This window comes from Tamandua tetradactyla, chromosome 3 (assembly GCF_023851605.1).
Source record: "Tamandua tetradactyla isolate mTamTet1 chromosome 3, mTamTet1.pri, whole genome shotgun sequence".
Lineage (NCBI taxonomy): Eukaryota > Metazoa > Chordata > Mammalia > Pilosa > Myrmecophagidae > Tamandua > Tamandua tetradactyla.
This window is the reverse complement of record NC_135329.1, coordinates 178,107,910-178,128,741: the sequence shown is the minus strand read 5'-3', so window position 1 is coordinate 178,128,741 and position 20,832 is coordinate 178,107,910. Positions and strand designations below refer to the sequence as shown.

General features: G+C 33.4%; 1 protein-coding gene and 1 pseudogene across 20 annotated transcripts in view; one reads left to right on the top strand and one right to left on the bottom strand.

The window, feature by feature from the left end:
* The window catches only part of NBEAL1 (neurobeachin like 1), a 312,588-nt gene that overhangs the window by 113,899 nt on the left and 177,857 nt on the right, over positions 1–20,832 (bottom strand). For all 20 annotated transcript variants that reach the window (XM_077154757.1, XM_077154758.1, XM_077154760.1 and 17 more), the window contains 12 exons: positions 20,602–20,770; positions 20,038–20,171; positions 19,235–19,394; positions 19,028–19,130; positions 18,338–18,494; positions 15,991–16,149; positions 13,702–13,861; positions 12,839–12,927; positions 9,451–10,026; positions 7,724–7,899; positions 6,769–6,922; positions 6,361–6,489 (listed from right to left, as the gene is read on the bottom strand). In XM_077154757.1, the coding sequence (XP_077010872.1) occupies positions 6,361–6,489; positions 6,769–6,922; positions 7,724–7,899; positions 9,451–10,026; positions 12,839–12,927; positions 13,702–13,861; positions 15,991–16,149; positions 18,338–18,494; positions 19,028–19,130; positions 19,235–19,394; positions 20,038–20,171; positions 20,602–20,770 (2,166 nt within the window). The remainder of the gene's footprint in view (positions 1–6,360; positions 6,490–6,768; positions 6,923–7,723; positions 7,900–9,450; positions 10,027–12,838; positions 12,928–13,701; positions 13,862–15,990; positions 16,150–18,337; positions 18,495–19,027; positions 19,131–19,234; positions 19,395–20,037; positions 20,172–20,601; positions 20,771–20,832) is intronic.
* LOC143677995 (plasminogen receptor (KT) pseudogene) lies at positions 14,607–15,049 on the top strand (annotated as a pseudogene).

Here is a 20,832-nt window from a genome sequence, read left to right as displayed (position 1 = left end):
AACAGTAATAACACTAAATGTTAATGGACTGAATTCCCCAATCAAAAGACACAGACTGGCAGAATGGATTAAAAAACAGGATCCTTCTATATGCTGTCTACAGGAAACACATCTTAGACCCAAAGATAAACATAGGTTGAAAGTGAAAGGTTGGGAAAAGATATTTCATGCAAATAACAACCAGAAAAGAGCAGGAGTGGCTATACTAATATCCAACAAATTAGACTTCAAATGTAAAACAGTTAAAAGAGACAAAGAAGGACACTATATACTAATAAAAGGAACAATTAAACAAGAAGACATAACAATCATAAATATTTACGCACCGAACCAGAATGCCCCAAAATACGTGAGGAATACACTGCAAACACTGAAAAGGGAAATAGACACATATACCATAATAGTTGGAGACTTCAATTCACCACTCTCATCAATGGACAGAACATCTAGACAGAGAATCAATAAAGAAATAGAGAATCTGAATATTACTATAAATGAGCTAGACTTAACAGACATCTATAGGACATTACATCCCACAACAGCAGGATACACCTTTTTCTCAAGTGCTCATGGATCATTCTCAAAGATAGACCATATGCTGGGTCACAAAGCAAGTCTTAACAAATTTAAAAATATTGAAATCATACACAACACTTTCTCGGATCATAAAGGAATGAAGTTGGAAATCAATAATAGGCGGAGTGCCAGAAAATTCACAAATACATGGAGGCTCAACAACACACTCCTAAACAACGAGTGGGTCAAAGAAGAAATTGCTAGAGAAATTAGCAAATACCTCGAGGCGAATGAAAATGAAAACACAACATATCAAAACTTATGGGACGCAGCAAAGGCAGTGCTAAGAGGGAAATTTATTGCCCTAAATGCCTATATCAGAAAAGAAGAAAGGCAAAAATGCAGGAATTAACTGTCCCCTTGGAAGAGCTGGAGAAAGAACAGCAAACTAATCCCAAAGCAAGCAAAAGGAAAGAAATAACAAAGATTAGAGCAGAAATAAATGAAATTGAAAACATGAAAACAATAGAGAAAATCAGTAAGGCCAGAAGTTGGTTCTATGAGAAAATCAATAAGATTGATGGGCCCTTAGCAAGATTGACAAAAAGAAGAAGAGAGAGAGGATGCAAATAAATAAGATCAGAAATGGAAGAGGAGACATAACTACTGGCCTCACAGAAATAAAGGAGGTAATAACAGGATACTATGAAAAACTTTATGTTAATAAATACAACAATTTAGAGGAAATGGACGGGTTCCTGGAAAGACATGAACAACCAACTTTGACTCAAGAAGACATAGATGACCTCAACAAACCAATCACAAGTAAAGAAATTGAATTAGTCATTCAAAAGCTTCCCAAAAAGAAAAGTCCAGGACCAGACGGCTTCACATCTGAATTCTATCAAACATTCCAGAAAGAATTAGTACCAACTCTCCTCAAACTCTTCAAAAAAATCGAAGCGGAGGGAAAACTACCTAATTCATTCTATGAAGCCAACATCACCCTCATACCAAAACCAGGCAAAGATATTACAAAAAAAGAAAACTACAGACCAATCTCTCTAATGAATATAGATGCAAAAATCCTCAATAAAATTCTAGCAAATCGTATCCAACGACACATTAAAAGAATTATACACCATGACCAAGTAGGATTCATCCCAGGTATGCAAGGATGGTTCAACATAAGAAAATCAATTAATGTAATACACCACATCAACAAATCAAAGCAGAAAAATCACATGATCATCTCAATTGATGCAGAGAAGGCATTTGACAAGATTCAACATCCTTTCCTGTTGAAAACACTCCAAAGGATAGGAATACAAGGGAACTTCCTTAAAATGATAGAGGGAATATATGAAAAACCCACAGCTAATATCATCCTCAATGGGGAAAAATTGAAAACTTTCCCCCTAAGATCAGGAACAAAACAAGGATGTCCACTATCACCACTATTATTCAACATCGTGTTGGAGGTTCTAGCCAGAGCAATTAGACAAGAAAAAGAAATACAAGGCATCAAAATTGGAAAGGAAGAAGTAAAACTATCACTGTTTGCAGACGATATGATACTATACGTCGAAAACCCGGAAAAATCCACAACAAAACTACTAGAGCTAATAAATGAGTACAGCAAAGTAGCAGGTTACAAGATCAACATTCAAAAATCTGTAGCATTTCTATACACTAGCAATGAACAAGCGGAGGGGGAAATCAAGAAACCAATCCCATTTACAATCGCAACTAAAAGAATAAAATACCTAGGAATAAATTTAACTAAAGAGACAAAAAACCTATATAAAGAAAACTACAAAAAACTGCTAAAAGAAATCACAGAAGACCTAAATAGATGGAAGGGCATACCGTGTTCATGGATTGGAAGACTAAATATAGTTAAGATGTCAATCCTACCTAAATTGATTTACAGATTCAATGCAATACCAATCAAAATCCCAACAACTTATTTTTCAGAATTAGAAAAACCAATAAGCAAATTTGTCTGGAAGGGCAGGGTGCCCCGAATTGCTAAAAACATCTTGAGGAAAAAAAACGAAGCTGGAGGTGTTACACTGCCTGACTTTAAGGCATATTATGAAGCCACAGTGGTCAAAACAGCATGGCATTGGCATAAAGATAGATATATCGACCAATGGAATCGAATAGAGTGCTCAGATATAGACCCTCTCATCTATGGACATTTGATCTTTGATAAGGCAGTCAAGTCAAGTCACCTGGGACAGAACAGTCTCTTCAATAAATGGTGCCTAGAGAACTGGATATCCATATGCAAAAGAATGAAAGAGGACCCGTATCTCACACCCTATACAAAAGTTAACTCAAAATGGATCAAAGATCTAAACATTAGGTCTAAGACCATAAAACAGTTAGAGGAAAATGTAGGGAGATATCTTATGAATCTTACAATTGGAGGCAGTTTTATGGACCTTAAACCTAAAGCAAGAGCACTGAAGAAGGAAATAAATAAATGGGAACTCCTCAAAATTAAACACTTTTGTGCATCAAAGAACTTCATCAAGAAAGTAGAAAGACAGCCTACACAATGGGAGACAATATTTGGAAACGACATATCAGATAAAGGTCTAGTATCCAGAATTTATAAAGAGATTGTTCAACTCAACAACAGAATGACAGCCAACCCAATTACAAAATGGGAAAAAGACTTGAACAGACACCTACCAGAGGAGGAAATACAAATGGCCAAAAGGTACATGAAGAGATGCTCAATGTCCCTGGCCATTAGAGAAATGCAAATCAAAACCACAATGAGATATCATCTCACACCCACCAGAATGGCCATTATCAACAAAACAGAAAATGACAAGTGCTGGAGAGGATGCGGAGAAAGAGGCACACTTATCCACTGTTGGTGGGAATGTCAAATGGTGCAACCACTGTGGAAGGCAGTTTGGCGGTTCCTCAAAAAGCTGAATATAGAATTGCCATACGACCCAGCAATACCATTGCTGGGAATCTACTCAAAGGAATTAAGGGCAAAAACTCAAACGGACATTTGCACACCAATGTTTATAGCAGCGTTATTTACAATTGCAAAGAGATGGAAACAGCCAAAATGTCCATCAACAGACGAGTGGCTAAACAAACTGTGGTATATACATACGATGGAATACTATGCAGCTTTAAGACAGGATAAAATTATGAAGCATGTAATAACATGGATGGACCTAGAGAACATTATGCTGAGTGAGTCTAGCCAAAAACTAAAAGACAAATACTGTATGGTCCCAATGATGTGAATCGACATTCGAGAATAAACTTGGAATATGTCACTGGTAACAGAGTTCAGCAGGAGTTAGAAACAGGGTAAGATAATGGGTAATTGGAGCTGATGGGATACAGACTGTGCAACAGGACTAGATACAAAAACTCAAAAATGGACAGCACAATAATACCTAATTGTAAAGTAATCATGTTAAAACACTGAATGAAGCTGCATCTGAGCTATAGGTTTTTGTTTCGTTTTGTTTTGTTCTTACTATTATTACTTTTATTTTTTTTCTCTATATTAACATTCTATATCTTTTTCGGTTGTGTTGCTAGTTCTTCTAAACCGATGCAAATGTACTAAGAAACGATGATCATGCATCTATGTGATGATGTTAAGAATTACTGATTGCATATGTAGAATGGTATGATTTCTAAATGTTGGGTTAATTTCTTTTTTTCCGTTAATTAATAATAATAATAAAAAAAGAGACCTACTCTATAAGAAATACTAAAGGGAGTTCTGTTAGCTGAAAAAAAAAAAGACAGGAAAGGATAGTCTGGAGCAGGGCACAGAATTGAAGAGTATTATTAGTGAAGGTAACTTAAAGACATGCTGAGAAATCCTGGTTTTTACCTGAAATCTCCTCAAACTTAAATATTGGTAATAATTAATATGTATGGACCAAACCGAAGTTTGCTGGTTAGAGTTATTTTACATAAAGGCAGCTTTGCTATAAGTCCTATAAGGGAAAAAGTTTCTTTCCTCCTTTAATGTGCAGAACTTCAGAGGAATAAGCTTTTATTCCTGAGAGAATGAAATTAAATAATAGGCCAGTGAGAAATGTTTTTGTTCATTAAATATTGGTAGATAGGATTAGTTTATCTATAGGTTTGTATTTAACAAATATTTACAGAGTCTCTGCCATAGGACAGTTACTAGATATTTAATAGATGAACAAAATAAACATTTTATTTCTAGAAAATTTCATGAGGTAGAAAAATACTAAGGGTAACTATGAGTGGAATAAAAACAGCCCTAAAATCCAAAATAAATAACTACCTGGCACACTGGCTACAATTGCTCCACAGGTCATGAGGCTATTAATTAGAAATGCTGAAAAAGAAGTATGCTAGTTGTTTATGTAGGTTAGGGGGAAAAAACAAACATTTTAATGAACATCCATATGCATAATGACTGCTCTGTAATTTCAATTATTTTCTTAGGATATAGTTCCAGCGAATTACTAGATAAAAAGTATAATCATTTTTTTAAATCTTTAGTTCATATATTTTCAAATTTCCTTTTCAAAGGCTACATAATTCAACCTTCCACCATCCAGGTATCAAAACACTTATTTTCTTGTTTAGCTTTTCTGCATTTTCCAAATTTTCTGCAATGTACATGTGTTGCTTTTACGAATAAGAAAAAAATAGATTTTTAAAAGTTTAAAAGATGTGTATAAAGCATTTAATAACATGGGAAAAGGAGTTTGATATAACAGTAAAAGAAAAAAACAACAAAATTATGAAAATATATGATGACTTCAATCTGAAAAAGATACATGCATAGGAAAAAAGGAAAGAAATGTACCAAAATATTGGCAGCTGTTTTCTCTTGACTTGTGAGATGATGAATGATTTGTTTATGTTTTTTCTTTGTGATTTTGTGTATATTCTACAACGAGTATGTGATACTTCTATGATCAGAAAAAAATATTTATTTAAAAGAGAATCAGCAGGTATGGCCTTTTTAAAGTAGAGCAAACAAATGCCAGGATTTTAACCACTCCATCTTCTAATCAATATTATGGCCAAATTTAAATACACTGGAAACCAGGACCATCCTTCACTGTTTCCTCTAAACACTTATAATGGCAAAAACAAAACAAAATAAAAAGGGCCAGAGAAATAGCTATAGGATATATATTGTGACTAATCAAACTCATGCTTTCATATAAGTACCAAATGTTAATAGAAAAATGACTAAAAGTCACATGAATATTATCCAATCTTTTTCTTTTTAATCCAAATAAGAAATAATAAATATTCCATGGGACCATATTTATTTACCTTTATTTCTAAGACCTAACATAATGCTTAACCCTTGGTAGATATTCAGTAAGTGTTTACAATCCAAGTGTTTGATCAACTAGAAAATATGGAACAGATTTTTAAATTGTGAACTTCTAAAATAACAGAAAAAAAATGAAAGGAAACAATTTTAAAAGTAATTTTCCTAAAAAATATTAAAACCTAAACTGCACAGATACAAAACGTCTAACGTAGACTGTATAGCACCTGCCGACACTGAATATAGGTGATATGAGTAATGCCTTCTAATATAAGCTGTATATAAATCTTTTAAAGGAAGACTTTAAAATTGTAATGAATCATAAGAAGAAATAAAAATCATCAATTAACTGCCTTTCAAGCTCCTTTCTGATCTCATAAAACTGAAACAAAAGTAAAATTATAAATACTTCCAAAATAATAAAAAATTTAAAATACTGAAAAGACATTATCATTTACTTATCATAAATAATACCTATGCAGCATGCACGTAGAGATAATAGTGTAAAAGAATTGACAAACCTGCAAATTACCCTTTCCAATGAATCCTAGAAGCAACTGGATCTGAATTTGAGAGACTTTTACCCATTCTGAGCTTTCAGAATACCAGTCTGACAGACAGTCAAAAAGCAGCATCATATTCTCCAAAAGCTATCATGAAGAAAAAATTGAGAAATAAAAACATTCAGTTTTTGACCTACTTAGGATGTTTTCTCCCAACATTAATAGAAGTCATAAATACTTCCAATTAGCTTTCAATGGGTAAAAGTCCAAAGGAATTATGTTATTAAATAACAAAATCTGACTATTACATCTTGTTTCTGTTGATAATATCTGATTATATATTGATGTTATAAAGGGATGCGTGTGCGAAATTTCTTACTTTGAATAAAGTACCCCACATATAATTTCAAAAGGATAATACTGTACCTTCTCAGTCCACAAGTTTGAATTAACTAGTCCCTCCGACTGCAGAAAATCCTGTACGATCAGCATGATTCGAAGGGCATTTTCAGCAGTTGCTGGATTAGTTTTTGCTTCTCTGTTTTCTGTGACTGCCCATTCTAACATCTTCTGTAGCAAACTAAGTGTTAAACAAAGTCCTCTTAAACTACTGTAAGTTTATACAAATAGTAAGACACAGGTGAAAAACCCAAACAGTTCTTTATATTTATTACCTCCAAAGATACATTACCCTTGGCATGGATCATCAAGAGAGTGTAGATGAAATTTAATAACAATGGAGCAACTTTTAAATCTCTGGAGTATCTACCTTTAGTACACCTAATATTAAAATCCAAGTAAAAGATGTATGTTTTCCTTAATTGTAAAAAAGTTATGACAATAACTCATAATCCAGTTTCTATGAGACACTTAAAAAAGATTCTTCAAAGGTGAAACTGGGAAGCTTGAGGGGGGAGGAGAGAGCCTTATTATGTCTTACTGAGGGTTTAGCACTATGAAAGAACAAAGTGGTAACAGTACCCTAGAGTGCTAGAGTTAGAGTCCTATCATCTTCACGGAATCCTACATGCTTTAGAGCAGTAATTTTCATCAAAATACTCGTTCTCTAGCAGTAGCATGGAAACACTCAAATTTGGACAAGCCTGTAGAAAACACTGCATAAAATCCTTAGATAATGCAGAAGACAAATCTTTAATACTTAAAAAATCAAATTAACTTAAGATTTAAATCCCCTCACATTGGAATTAGTTTGGGAACCTTTCTTGATTCCACTAGATGGCAAAAGATAGGAAAACAGGCTACGAACAAAGTTTTTCTTTAACTACCCGGAAGAAACTGAATGCTCAGTTACTAATATTTAAACTCCTGCCTATTCTAAAAGGAGGGGGGGGAGGTGGTAAATCAATAGCTGAATGCTTACATTAGTTTTATTTCATTTGATGGTCGAAGTAGCTCACTGGATATTCCGGGCTTAGTTAGTGCTGAAAACACTTGTCCTCGTTCAATCCAAGTATCATCATCAGACTTTTCTAGTCCCTTACACATTACATAATTCAAAATATTTGGCAATAATTGAAGAAGCTCCTCTTCACATCTCTATTAAAAAAAAAAACAACATAAAATAATTACATTTTTGGAAGGAGGAGGTGCTAAAAAGCCTATCATAAGAACCATCACATACACTATTATAATCATTTAGCATATTTTAAAAGAGCCTTGCTGACTGTTTGTTCTCTCAGACTTCAGGTATTTATGTGACACCTGAGACTGAATTGAGCACTGAAGCTATGAAAGTTAGCATAATTCCATTCAGCAACTGTTTAAAAAGTTTTAAAAGTGATCAGACTTCATCTAGAGATAATGAATGAAACTGATCTGCATAGGACTAAGGGAAATCAGAATATTGGGTAAAGGACGACATGGCCCATATCTTCAAACTTCAACTTCTGTGTGAGACCAAAGGTAGAGATGTTTATTTGAGGCAAAATGTATATTTTGGGCAGCACATTATCTAATTTAACCTGTATGGTCAGTTTACTTGAACATCATAATTACATGGAATCTTGAAGAGGGCATGAGATCTTCATGGTTTGTACAGGTTAGTGGGATCCCTGATATATCCCAGAGTAATTTGGGCAGAGAATAAAAAAGTGTTTGCCCAGTTCCCTTGGGGCACTGTGAAGAAAGGGGGAAATATTCAACTCCCCCATCTGGGGAATTCCTGATATTCTTACATGCAGTGGGGACAGCTAATTCAAAAGGCTGAGTCCTCAATCTTGGTGCTTACCTCAATGAAGCTTATTCCATAAGTCTACTGATAATTATGCCCAAGAGTCACCCCCCCCCCCCCAGGAACTACTTCTGTTGTTCAGATGTGGCTTCTCTCTTTAAGTCAACGTGGCATCCCTACCTCCCCTAAGTGGGATATGACTCCCAGGTGTGTAAATCTCCCTGGCAACATGGGACCTGACTCCCTAAGATGAGCCAGGACCTGGCATCCTGGGAATGAGAAAGTCTTCTTGACCAAAAGAGGGAAGAGAGAAATGAGACAAAATAAAGTTTCAGTGGCTGAGAGATTTCAAACAGAGTCGACAGGTTATCCTGGAGGTTATTCTTATGCATTATATACATATCCTTTTTTAGTTTATGGTGTATTGGAGTGGTTACAGGGAAGTATCTGAACTGTGTTCTAGTAGCTTTGATTCTTTAAGAACACTGTATACAGCTTTTACGATGTGACTGTGTGATTGTGAAAATCCCCTATCTCATGCTCCTTTTATCTAGAGTATGGACAGATGAGTAAAAAAAGGATTAAAAAAAAATAATGGGGGAAAGAAAGGGCAAAAATTGCATAGATTTAAATACTGTAAGTAAATGAGAGGGAAATCACTGATTTTGTAATATGGTAGGTCTGTACATGTGTGGATATTTCTCAATAAAAACATTAAAAAAAAAGTGCCTTAGAGGTAGAGGATGACTAGACAGAGACTTGGCTCTCAAGAGACTCACAATCTAGGGCCTCTAGTGTTCTAAATCTTGGACTATGAGATTTAAAATATGAATATAACATGAAATTGTTAATAATTGCTTATACTTTTCTAAGGATCAGAAAAATAAAAATGCATTTGGCTAGATAAGGAATTTTACCTTCTGGCTTTCAAAAAAAGAGAAGTCATCAATGAAGTCCATATTATTTGTATTGCTGCTTTCTTTGTCAGACGGTACAGAAAACAATTTAGTAGGTTCTACTGGGGATGGTGTGCTAGGCAGGCTGTCTGGCATCTGACTTCCACTATCACTCAGTTCACATGAGTCAATTCCACTGAGATCTAAACTCAAATGTGAGGGGTTATGCTGCCAGAATTCTTCTTGATTCTCTGATTTGAAAGACACTTCTCCCACAGAGCTGTCTTCTTGAAATAGTGGTATGCCTGAATCTAGAAAGCGTCTATCCTCCAAACTCCACAGATCTGAAGACACATTAGGTGAGGCAAAAGTGTTGGTTTTTTCTTCATCTGTTTTTTCATCAGGGTTCTTCTTAATATCTTCAGTGGAAATATTTTCGTCATTGCCTTTCACTAAGACAACTCTACTGGGCTTATTAAGAGTATTTCCATTTTCAAAATTTGCTTTAAAAAAAAGCCTAACTAAGGTGTCTTGCCAACCCACTTGTTGTGATATTTGGTGTGCTGCATCTGGCTGGGACTGCAAAATCTGTAAAATCTGTAAAGAAATTAAAAATATAAGATTCTTCAAAAAGTATATAGTACATTACATTAAAAACAGTGTCTTTTCAGTTATTTTAATGTGAAATTAATTCAATGACGATGTGGGAGGATGTGCTTTTAAAAGACTATGTTCTTAACAGGATTATAAACTATTCATTGAACAGACATGGTGTTTCTAACTAATCCACATTTTTCTCATTTACCTTATATAAAGTAGGGAGGTATTCAAATATTTGCTGAAATATAAACCAAAGAAAACTAATTAAAATGATCCTCCACATGTCAAGATAGTCATTTTATTAATTTAATTTGCTCAGACAGAAACTATAAATAGAATGATGGTATGTATAAAATGTATAAACATTATATCCTCACAACTAGATATTTTCCATGAGTCTACAACACTTATTCTGCAAATTTTACCAGGCACAGTTTTAGGCACTAGAGCTAGGAGAGTGAACAGGACACAATATACTTTGGTCAAACTTTGGTATACCAAGAGTAATGTTTCCCTGTCTCATTTGTTTTCAGACAAAGTTAAAGGCTGCTTTTGCAAAACAACTTTTTTCATTAAGTCTATACAGTACAAACAAAAGAAAAAAGTAAACTTAAATTCTGAAAAATAAATTCCAATAAGATGGATGCTGCTATTTAGACTGAATAAGAAGGTGAAATTGAAAGAACAGTCTTTGACATGGCAATATATGATCTTTATTATCCAACAGATTTCAATTTTTTTAAATAAAAACAAGGCCTCAGCTCTCAGAAATTCAGTTAAGAACAGTTAAGAACTTTAAGACATTTCTATCACTTCTGTGTAATAAACATCTCTGTAGATGAAAAGAACTTCATATTTGGCTCCCAGTGTTTACATATCTCTTTTAATAGAAGTTCTAATTCTGACAAGTTTCAGAGCAGGAGACAATAATACCGGTAGTGACTTCAATATTAATGTTACTAATGCATTCTACACAGAAATCAATGAATCATGACAGGTGAAGTTTCTTTCTTCCTTAATGCTATCAATCAGTGACCACCACTACTCTACTGGTGTAGAATCCTATTTTTATCTTCCAGATTAAGCTTTGTTTGGCAAAGAAGCCTATCATGATTTTACGACTTTAAAGATTCTGTAAAATAAGTTATTTTTTATCTATATTATACATATATAATAAATAAAAAATAGGCGCTGGCTGCACTGTAAGCTGTTTCTATCCAATTGTACACTGAAGGGAAAAGAATCAATCTCTAAGACCTACTTTAGATTCTCAGGGTTGAGACCATGCATGGCAATAGTGACTGTCACACACTGTGGAAATGTATATTTTTAAGGACAGTATGGCAAATCTATCAGTATGTAAAACATGAATACCCTCTGATGAAGGAATTGTACTCCACAGACTACATCCTACAGATATATTATCACAAACAGGCAAAGTTATATGTAGAAAGATGTCTTTACAGCAATTGATAACATGGAAAAACAAGAATCAAACTTGTGCTGGTTTGAAAGGATTTATGTACCCTAGAAAAGCCATGTTTTAATCCTTTTAAAAGAGAGCAACAGTTTCTTCTAATCTCTATTCAGTACTATAGGTTGGAAACTTGATTAGGTTATCTCCATGGAGATGTGACTCAATCAATTGTGGGTATTAAACTTGACTAGATGGCGATGTGTTTCCACCTATTTTATGTGGGTCTTGATTAGTTTACTGGAATCCTATAAAAGAGAAAACATTTTGGAGAAAGCTGGAGATTCTGAGAGAGTAGACAAGGATGATAGGATGACAAGAGCCATGAAGCAGAGTCCACCAGTGACCTTTGGAGATGAAGGAGAATGCTCCTGGGGAACGTCATGAAACAAGAGGCCTGGAGAGGAAGCTAGCAGATGATGCCATGTTCACCATGTGCTTTTCCAGATGAGAGAGAAACCCTGACCATTTTCACCATGTACCTTTCCACTTGAGAGAAAAACCCTGAATTTCATCAGCCTTCTTGAATCAAGGGATCCTTCCCTGGGTACCTTAGATTGGACATTTCTATAGACTTGTTCTAATTGGGACATTTTCATGGCCTTAGAACTGTAAACTTGTAACTCATTAAGTTCCCCTTTTTAAAAGCCATTCCATTTGTGGTATATTGCATTCTGGCAGCAGCAAACTAGAACAAACCTAAATGTCCATCAATATGGATTGAGATAATACTTTACAGAATAGCTATAAAATAGAAACTATGCAATCATTAAAGAGAAAAAGATATATATAGATGAAATGACCACACAAAAAAATAATTAAGGAGTAAATTAAAAAGACAAGCAAGGATACAAATTAAATAGTAGACATTCAATGGTTACTAGTAGAGGGAAAAGGAGGTTATAATCAGGAAGGGGCACTATTTCCTGACTTGGGTAAGGATTAAAGGATACATGGAAGGGAAATCATTTGTAGAAAACTAAAAAAAATCATACAAAATTCTTCCAAAATTTCAGAAACTCTAAAGCATATTATATGAATTAGAAATGTTTATATTCATTGAAGTTCCTTGATAAAGAAACTATTTTCTGATAATAAGTTTCTGACTTTGGAAAAGGCATATTTTTAGAGGACAACGTAGTACTAAGAAGAACAAATTCATAAGTTGATTTCTTATGAATATATGAAGTTAATTTACTTAAAAAAGGAAACTATACAACTGTCATTTCTAAAATAATAAATAAAAATTTTTATCTGGAACAAAATTCATTTCAAAACTTATTTACAGTATAATGATACTGCTGTTTTTAAAGTATATTTTAGAACTTTACTAACCTTTCTGCAGATGACCACTTTGACATTTATACATGCTCTGTGAGACATATATACCACAGATAACAGATCTTTGAAATTAATAACAGGATCTATGGTGGGAAAAGTAAAGTTAGAGTTAAATTAATTTCAGAAATAACCAGAGAGAACTGTGGATAATAGTTGCATAAATGCTGAAATATTGCTTCATTTTAAAATAAGAGTTATAAATAGGTTCAAATTTTACAAAGAAAATTGGTTTAGGATGTTTGATACCTTCCTGAGTCAACCCTCAATTATTTTTCTTTTGATTATTTGAACATATTATCCATATCACTTGGCTCTTTTATGATTACCTTTCTATGTACATGTCTTATCACTGAGATTTTAAGCTATTCAAGACAAAGGACCTCATCTTACACCTTTTTGAACCCCCAGCATCTGGCATAAATTCTACAATTTGTAATAAGTACTGAAAAAAAGTTTATTAAGAAGAGAGAAAACAAACAAAAAATCTGAAATTTGTCTTCATTTTGCCTTTAAGAATTTAAGCTTTTTGGAGAAAAAAAGACAGAATCTTTTATACATATTTACCTAATGTCTTTTTTTGCATTATGTAGTCTTAATTATTAACAGTTAAACATTTACTGAAGTCCTACTGAGTAGTCAGCATTGTGACTAGGGAGACAAAAACAGTAGTGGTCTATAAGACACAGTACCCAAGGAAAACAATCCTGAATCAAATAACAGATCATTTAAAATTTTAAAAGCAACCTAAGGAAGGGAAAAAACTTTTCAGGAAAAATATTGAGACCCATCAAATAGAATAACTCTGCTATTAAGAACATTTATTCAATGTATATTAACATTATCAGCCTGAGTCATACCTGTATTTATGATTTGATTGGTAAGGTTTTTAATGAGAGCAATATTAATAGGTGCTTCACTAAGAAGAAGTCCCAATCCTGAGTAGCCAACTTCTCTGAGTCGAATACGTTGTTTACTTCGTTCATAAACGTTAGTGCATTTCAACATTTGTTCTAAAACCTGGTCACAAGAAATATATAGTCCAATATAGAGTTTGTCACTTAGGTAATATTAAATAAAACATTACTGTAACAATGTTTTTGGAACATCATTTTATTCCTCAAGTATAAAAAATGACAGCTCTAAAAGGTTGGAACATTTCATTTCATACATAGCATTAAAAATGAATTTAAGGATAAATTGAAAAAAAAAGAATTGGCATTGAAATAAAATTTGTATTTGAAAAATTAATGTTTACATATATTTCTTGACTTATGAAAGTAGATACCATTTTAAGTTTTCTTTCTTAATGGCCACGGCTTAGATGCAAACAAATCCTGCACCCTGCAGGAGAAATAAATGTGTGTCTGCAAGACATCTCTGTATCAATTTAGCAATTTATTTATGTAACAGTAATAAAAATATTTCAAGAACAAGGAAACATTTTGTGAAGAAACCTATCCATATGCTAAAATGAGTGAATGAATTAGTAGTCGTATACTTCCTGGAGTGAGATCAACAACTTTCAAAGTGAGATACTGAAAATGCTATATATAAAGGGGCTCTTGGCAGAGTAACATCATAAGCAATTCCTACAAGGCTTTTTTGGAGAAATAACAACCTCCATAAAGGAACCCTTCTGTGGACAGACACTTTAAACAGCAGCCTTAGTGGTCATCATAATCAATATTCAAGATCCTATACCAGGAGGCCACAGTCAAGATCACCATGTCCCCCTGCTTCTGCTGCTGGCTGTCCAGTCAAGATGGGTTTTATATTTTCAAAATCTAAGAATGAAAACATGAAAAATCAACAAGAGTTCATGCTTATGAATGCATGACTTCAGCTGGAAAGCAGCTAATGATGAAGAATGAAACGAGGGAAAGACAAATGGCCAAGCAGATTGCTTGATCTCAGGAATTTCTAAAATATTTTGGGACTTTCTTTGGCATTGTAGCCATCTCTTTCACAGCTGGAGTAGTAAAAAAGAAGAAGCCAGCCTTCCTTTTCCCTATCATTCCTTTAGGCTTTGTCTACCCCTACCAGTATGACATGGGCTATGGAACCCTTCTACAAAGAATGAAAGGTGAAGGAGACAATATACTGAAGAGAGAAAAGAGTAAGTTTCAACTGCCAACAGAAATGACTACTTTTGAAAGCCTTGAAAAAGCCAGAAGGGAGCACAGTAAATTCTTCACAGACAAATGAAATCACATTTACCCATGGAATCTCAAAGCACTAAACTGTTGACTTGAATCATGGTTTCCACAATTTTTTGAATGCGCAAAATTTTGGTACAATAGATTTTATTCTGAAAATAAAAGTTTCAGGGTAAGTTCTGTTAAACTATTTAAACATAAAATTTATAACATGTAATATATAAAAAAAGATATTATGCCAGACTATTCTTATAGACCTTTGTTTCTGAAAGTTCAAGGCTTCCAAACCCAGGCAATTCAAACATGACCCCATAAGAAAGCTTTATAAGTCTAATGATGTAAGAGGAAACAACTGTCACAAGGCAATCAGGCATAATGAACAGAATCATGAAAAAATTTAATGTATTTGACTATAGAAATATGACTGATTCCTTACTTTTCATTAACAAAAAGCTGGAGTTGGTGGGTTCAGTCAAAGCTCAAATTGACTATTTGAATTGCTTTATAAAACAGGTTCTATATCTTTGGACAAGTTACGAATCTCTCTGGCCTCAGTTTCTTCACCGTAAAATGGGGGAGAATGGTAATACCTACAACTTCATAAAGTTGTTGCAAAAATTAAGTAAACTAATAAATGAGAAGTGCCTATTGCCTGGATACTATATAATGGTTATTTATTATCATTATTAACTGTTAAAATGTTCTGAACTGTGATACAGACCCAGCTTAATAAAAAAGGAGATGAGAGGGTTTTTATATTGAGGATCGTATGGCAAAGTGGATTTTCCACTCAGATGATTGCTCAGATTACATATAAGTAGTTTTAAAATTCAGAAAAAGTAAAACATGGAAAAAATCATAAAATGAACTGAATGACTTCAAATTAGAAGTAAATACAAAAAAATTATATTCATAGAATGGATATGTTGCAAGTAAAATCAAATATCTACAAATAACACAAATTATAAAGATGCTTAAGAAATTTTGTACCTTAAATATGACTTCTCTTAGTCTGTCAGAATACTTCTGATTTAAGAGCAAAGCGTAAAGTATGTCTGCATTTCCTGGTTCAAAGAGAAGTAAGAAAAGCTGACCTCTAGTTGGGCTGGTATGTAGAAGATTGAAGAGTACGTCCAAAATTCCAAAGAGCTTTTAAAATTAAACACAAAACAATTAATTACACTTATATAAAAAAAAGCACAAATAAAGCCACAAGCCATAAAATATTCATTTAATTTAATACTATATATCATAATGTTCCAGCTTAACTAGATTACCTGATGTCTTCTAAATGAGCTCTGATCTTTCCCTCTGACACACTCTGGCTTTTCTATTTCTTTTTGTATATTCTGTCAACACCCATATTCATCTGTGCATACTATCACCTTGCTTTGTCCATATGAAAAGCCATCTCTTCCATAAAGTTTCTTCAACATGTAATATCCTTGCATGAAAACCTCATAATACTTTGTATCTCTCTTACAGGTAGGAATCTTTCTTCTTTGCTTCATAGTTCTTCATAAACCTCTTATTGACTCTTAATATCACTAGACTACAAGTAAGAATAATTCATTTATTTTTGCATTTCCTGCAACTTCCAGTATTATTGTTTTTGTTTTGCATGTGCAGGTACTGGGAATCAAACCCAGTCTCCAGCATGGCAGGTGGGAATTTTGCCACTGAGCCACCATCACACTGCCTAGTATTATTGTGTTTTTAGCAAGTTCACAACAAATAACTATTAGACTGAATTGACTAAGAAAATGTCATTGACAATCAATCATAGAAGTGACAACTGAGCCATCATAAAATAAGCTGACTAATCATTTTAAATAATGAGCAGCTTTTGAAGCAGTTCAAATTTATAGGAGAGATAAGTTTTAGTTAATCAGCTATATAACACCAACTATGAAGTAATATTGCATTGAATACACAATGAATATGATATAATGACAAGAGGGCAAAAATATTTTAGTCAATGTAAATTAAAGCTGCTCAAATTTGAGATCTGAGAATGGTATATGCAAAGAGGACAGAAGAAGCAGTAAATAGGTCAGGGTTCTAGTTGCAAGTTTATTAGGCGTGTGAATTTCCAAGTTAAGTACATAATCTTTTGGAATATATATTTCCAAATGTGTAAATGGGAAGACTAAATCCTATTCTGTATACTTTACAGCAATAGTTCTCAAATTTCACTGTGCAAGGGTGGGTGATGGTGGCTCAGCGACAGAGTTCTTGCCTGCCATGCTGGAGACCTGGGTTCGATTCCCAGAGCCTGCCCATGCAAATAAAAAAAAAGCATATGTTCACACGAAAAAAATAATTTCACTGTGCATCAGAATCATTGGGAAAATTTGATTCAGTAGCTGGGTGGTGGTGGAGGATGAGGGGGTGAAATATTTGTATTTTTAACAAGTTCCCAGGTAAAGCTTGTCAGGGATCATATACTGAGAACCACTGCCCTCAACAGTATTCCTGAGGATTCAATGATACATTTGCGAAAATATTTTTGAAACAGAAATACATTTATAATTTATTCTTTATGCAAAATTTATTTGAACTTATGTTAAAATTTACTTTAGAAATATGCCTAGTAACTTTGATGATAGGTAAACACATACTATGTGGCCTATGAAAATTAACTTCATAACTGCCAAAGCAAATACTTCCACATAATATATTTTCTGGCCAATTAAAATATTTAATCATACTGCCATTTATTTAATTAAACTTTCAATAGGTAGATAAAATTTACATGTGCCACTAATATACATTTAACATATTTTTGGAGATCAAATCATTTTCCCCACCAAAGAGACATGTTGACATCTCAATCTGCATTCCTATGGGAGTGAACCCATTTGAAAATAGGACCTTTAAAAATGTTATTATTAGGGATGGTGGGGCCTCATTTGTGAATGAGATCTTCAAAGATCCTATTCATATGAGGCAATATGGAATCAGAGCGGCCTTATTTATATAAGTAGAGTCCTTATAAGGCAGAAAAAATGTGTATGCAATGAGTCAGAGAAGTCAAAGAATAAAGCAGATCATCAGGTGAGAGAAACAGAATGCACTCTAAATAATTGCAGCAAGTCAGCACTAGAACACTACAGACTTCAGGATAAAGCACAGCCTGCACAGACCTTGATTTTGGACTTCTATTTTCCCAACTGTGAGACAATAAATTCTTGTTCAAGCCAACCCACTGTGTGGTATTTGCAACAGCAGCACTGGCAAACTAAAACACATATTTACTAAAATACCTAAGTTTCTAAGAAGATGACATAGCAACTTAAATGTTAGAAAGAAAAAAAAATTTATTTCAGAATAACACCTGCTCTTCTTCATTGGTAGCAGCTATGTAACCCATAATACTTTGTATCTCTTCATGAGTTCCACCTTTGCTTAGAAAATACTTAATTAGTCCATACAAAGATGTCCTTATTGTTCGAATATCATCTAGAGAAAGCTCATTATATTTACAACCACTCCTGAAAGAGAAAACAAAAGAGCAAGAATCAAAATTTTTAGCTTTTCCGTTTTTCTATTTTTTGAAATAATTTACAGTTAAGAAACAGACCTTTCAACCTAACATTAGAATTGATGGTACCTTTGGCTTCTTTTTCTTTTAAAGGGAAGCCTTTTGAGGTTAAGAATTTTGGTGACAAAGATTAAAAGTAATGAAAACATTTACATTTATAGAACACTCACTATGCGGCAAACACAGTTATAAGTGCTTCATGCATATTAAATCATTTGATTTAATCCTCAAAATGACCCTAGGAGGTTTTATTATTTTCTTTTCACAGATGAGGGAACTTAAGTACAGAGAAGTTGAATAACTTGCCTACAGCTACACAAAACCCAATCTATGTGGTTCACTGTTCATCCCTTTAATCTTCACATTATCATTCCTCTCTGGGTTTAAGGATGTTAGAATTGCTAGAAAAGAACAAGCCAGAAGTTCCAATCAAGTAGTTGATAGAAAACAATATCAAACTAAGAAAGAACATGGACATCATACCCATAATAAATCCTTAGTGTATCTAGGAGAAATTGTACACCGTATTTTTTTCGGAAAACTCTCCTGCTATCTTTGATGATGGTGGAAAGATACTGTATATGACCTAAAACAGAAAGTTCACTCTTAAATGACATACCTATAAAACAGTCACATAGGCAATTATAAAATTCCAAAACAACTACAAAATTTTTAACAGTCTACTCTCACCAATTCGAAAAGGAAAATCTCCACGGCTCCAAATACGGAAGTCAAAGAGTAAATACTGATACATTTGTTGCAGGAGCTGCATATTTTTCTCAAATGACACCTGTTCAATTAATAACTGAACTGCCATCAATACATTTACATCCATCAAGGTGCTTGGCACCTGAAATCCAAGCAGAAGAGGGTTTTATGAAGTTCAGTGTAAATAATAATAAGCTATAATTTTGAATGATTAATTCAGAACATCAAATATATATAAAAATTTTGGTTGGAAAAATATAAACAACTTAAAAATTATTTTTTTATTAAAGCTAATGCGTATTCCTGATATTAAATTCCTAAAACAGTTTTACATGTATCAAAAATCCCAAATCCCAAAGCTAAAAAACAATGGTCTATGCTTTGTATATATTATATAATAAAAAATGTTAAAAAAAAAAAAAGGTGCATGGGTGGTTCAGTGGTAGAATGCTCGCCTTCCATGCAGGAGACCTGGGTTCAATTTCTGGACCATGCACCCCCGTCTCAAAAAAAAAAAAAAAGTTAAAAAAAAATGTTCTATACTTATACACCATTACATAAAACAAATAATTATTGTACATGGATTTCTGATAAAAAAGTTTTCAGAAACTTCCTGTGAAAAAAATTATATCTATTAATATAACAAGCTGATAATACTATAATTAAAAATATAGTTTTATTTAAATTTATCTAAATACATATATATTTAGGAAGAAAAAATCCCAACACCAACTGGTAATTACAATCTTCTTCAGCTATACCTATACAATGTTAGACTGGCTCACCTTCTGAAGTAAGGCACCAAGAGTTGCAACTCCATTAGACTGAATAAGATTGTCCTGGTTGATAGGATGTCTCTGAATAAAGTGCTTCACAATCAAGATAAATGTTGCAACTAAATTTCTCTCTAGTCTTGATTCTGAAATTTTGAACACGTATTCCACATCACTCTTGTACTACATTTTCAATATAATCATTCATAGTGTAACAAAGAAGGAATTTTTGGTTTAGTAGTTTGACTGAGACTCACTCACTTGGAGAACATAAATATCAGAGAAAGTCACAATTGCATATTGTATATTTATACATATATGTAAATATTTCCTCTATTATAAATTTAACAATGCTGTCATATTTCTACTAGAGTATAAATTAAGGACAGTCAAGAGTAAAAACAACATCCTAAGTTGCTTGACAAAGTACTATGAACTTCCTGAACTACACTAGTAAAATTAAGGGTGAGCTGCTACAACTACAATGACTGAGTTTCTAAGGGTAGTAAAACACCTAAACCGATGTCTCAATTAATTCTCAAATTTCTTGATGATTGTTTTGTATTCTTGTAATACCTGATGCTTTTGTAGAGGTCAATACCACCCAATTTCTATCTTCAGCTGTTATCAACTCAGAAACTGTACTTTGATTCATTCCTTCAAGGCTCTGTCCTTCACTGAAGTGGCTAATTTGTTCCAATAAAGGAAAGAGTACATTTAATCCACCTATGCAGTTTATTATGTCCTGAAAAGAGAATTACAATTTTTAATTTTATAAAACAAGAGTAATTTGTCATTTAAATTTTC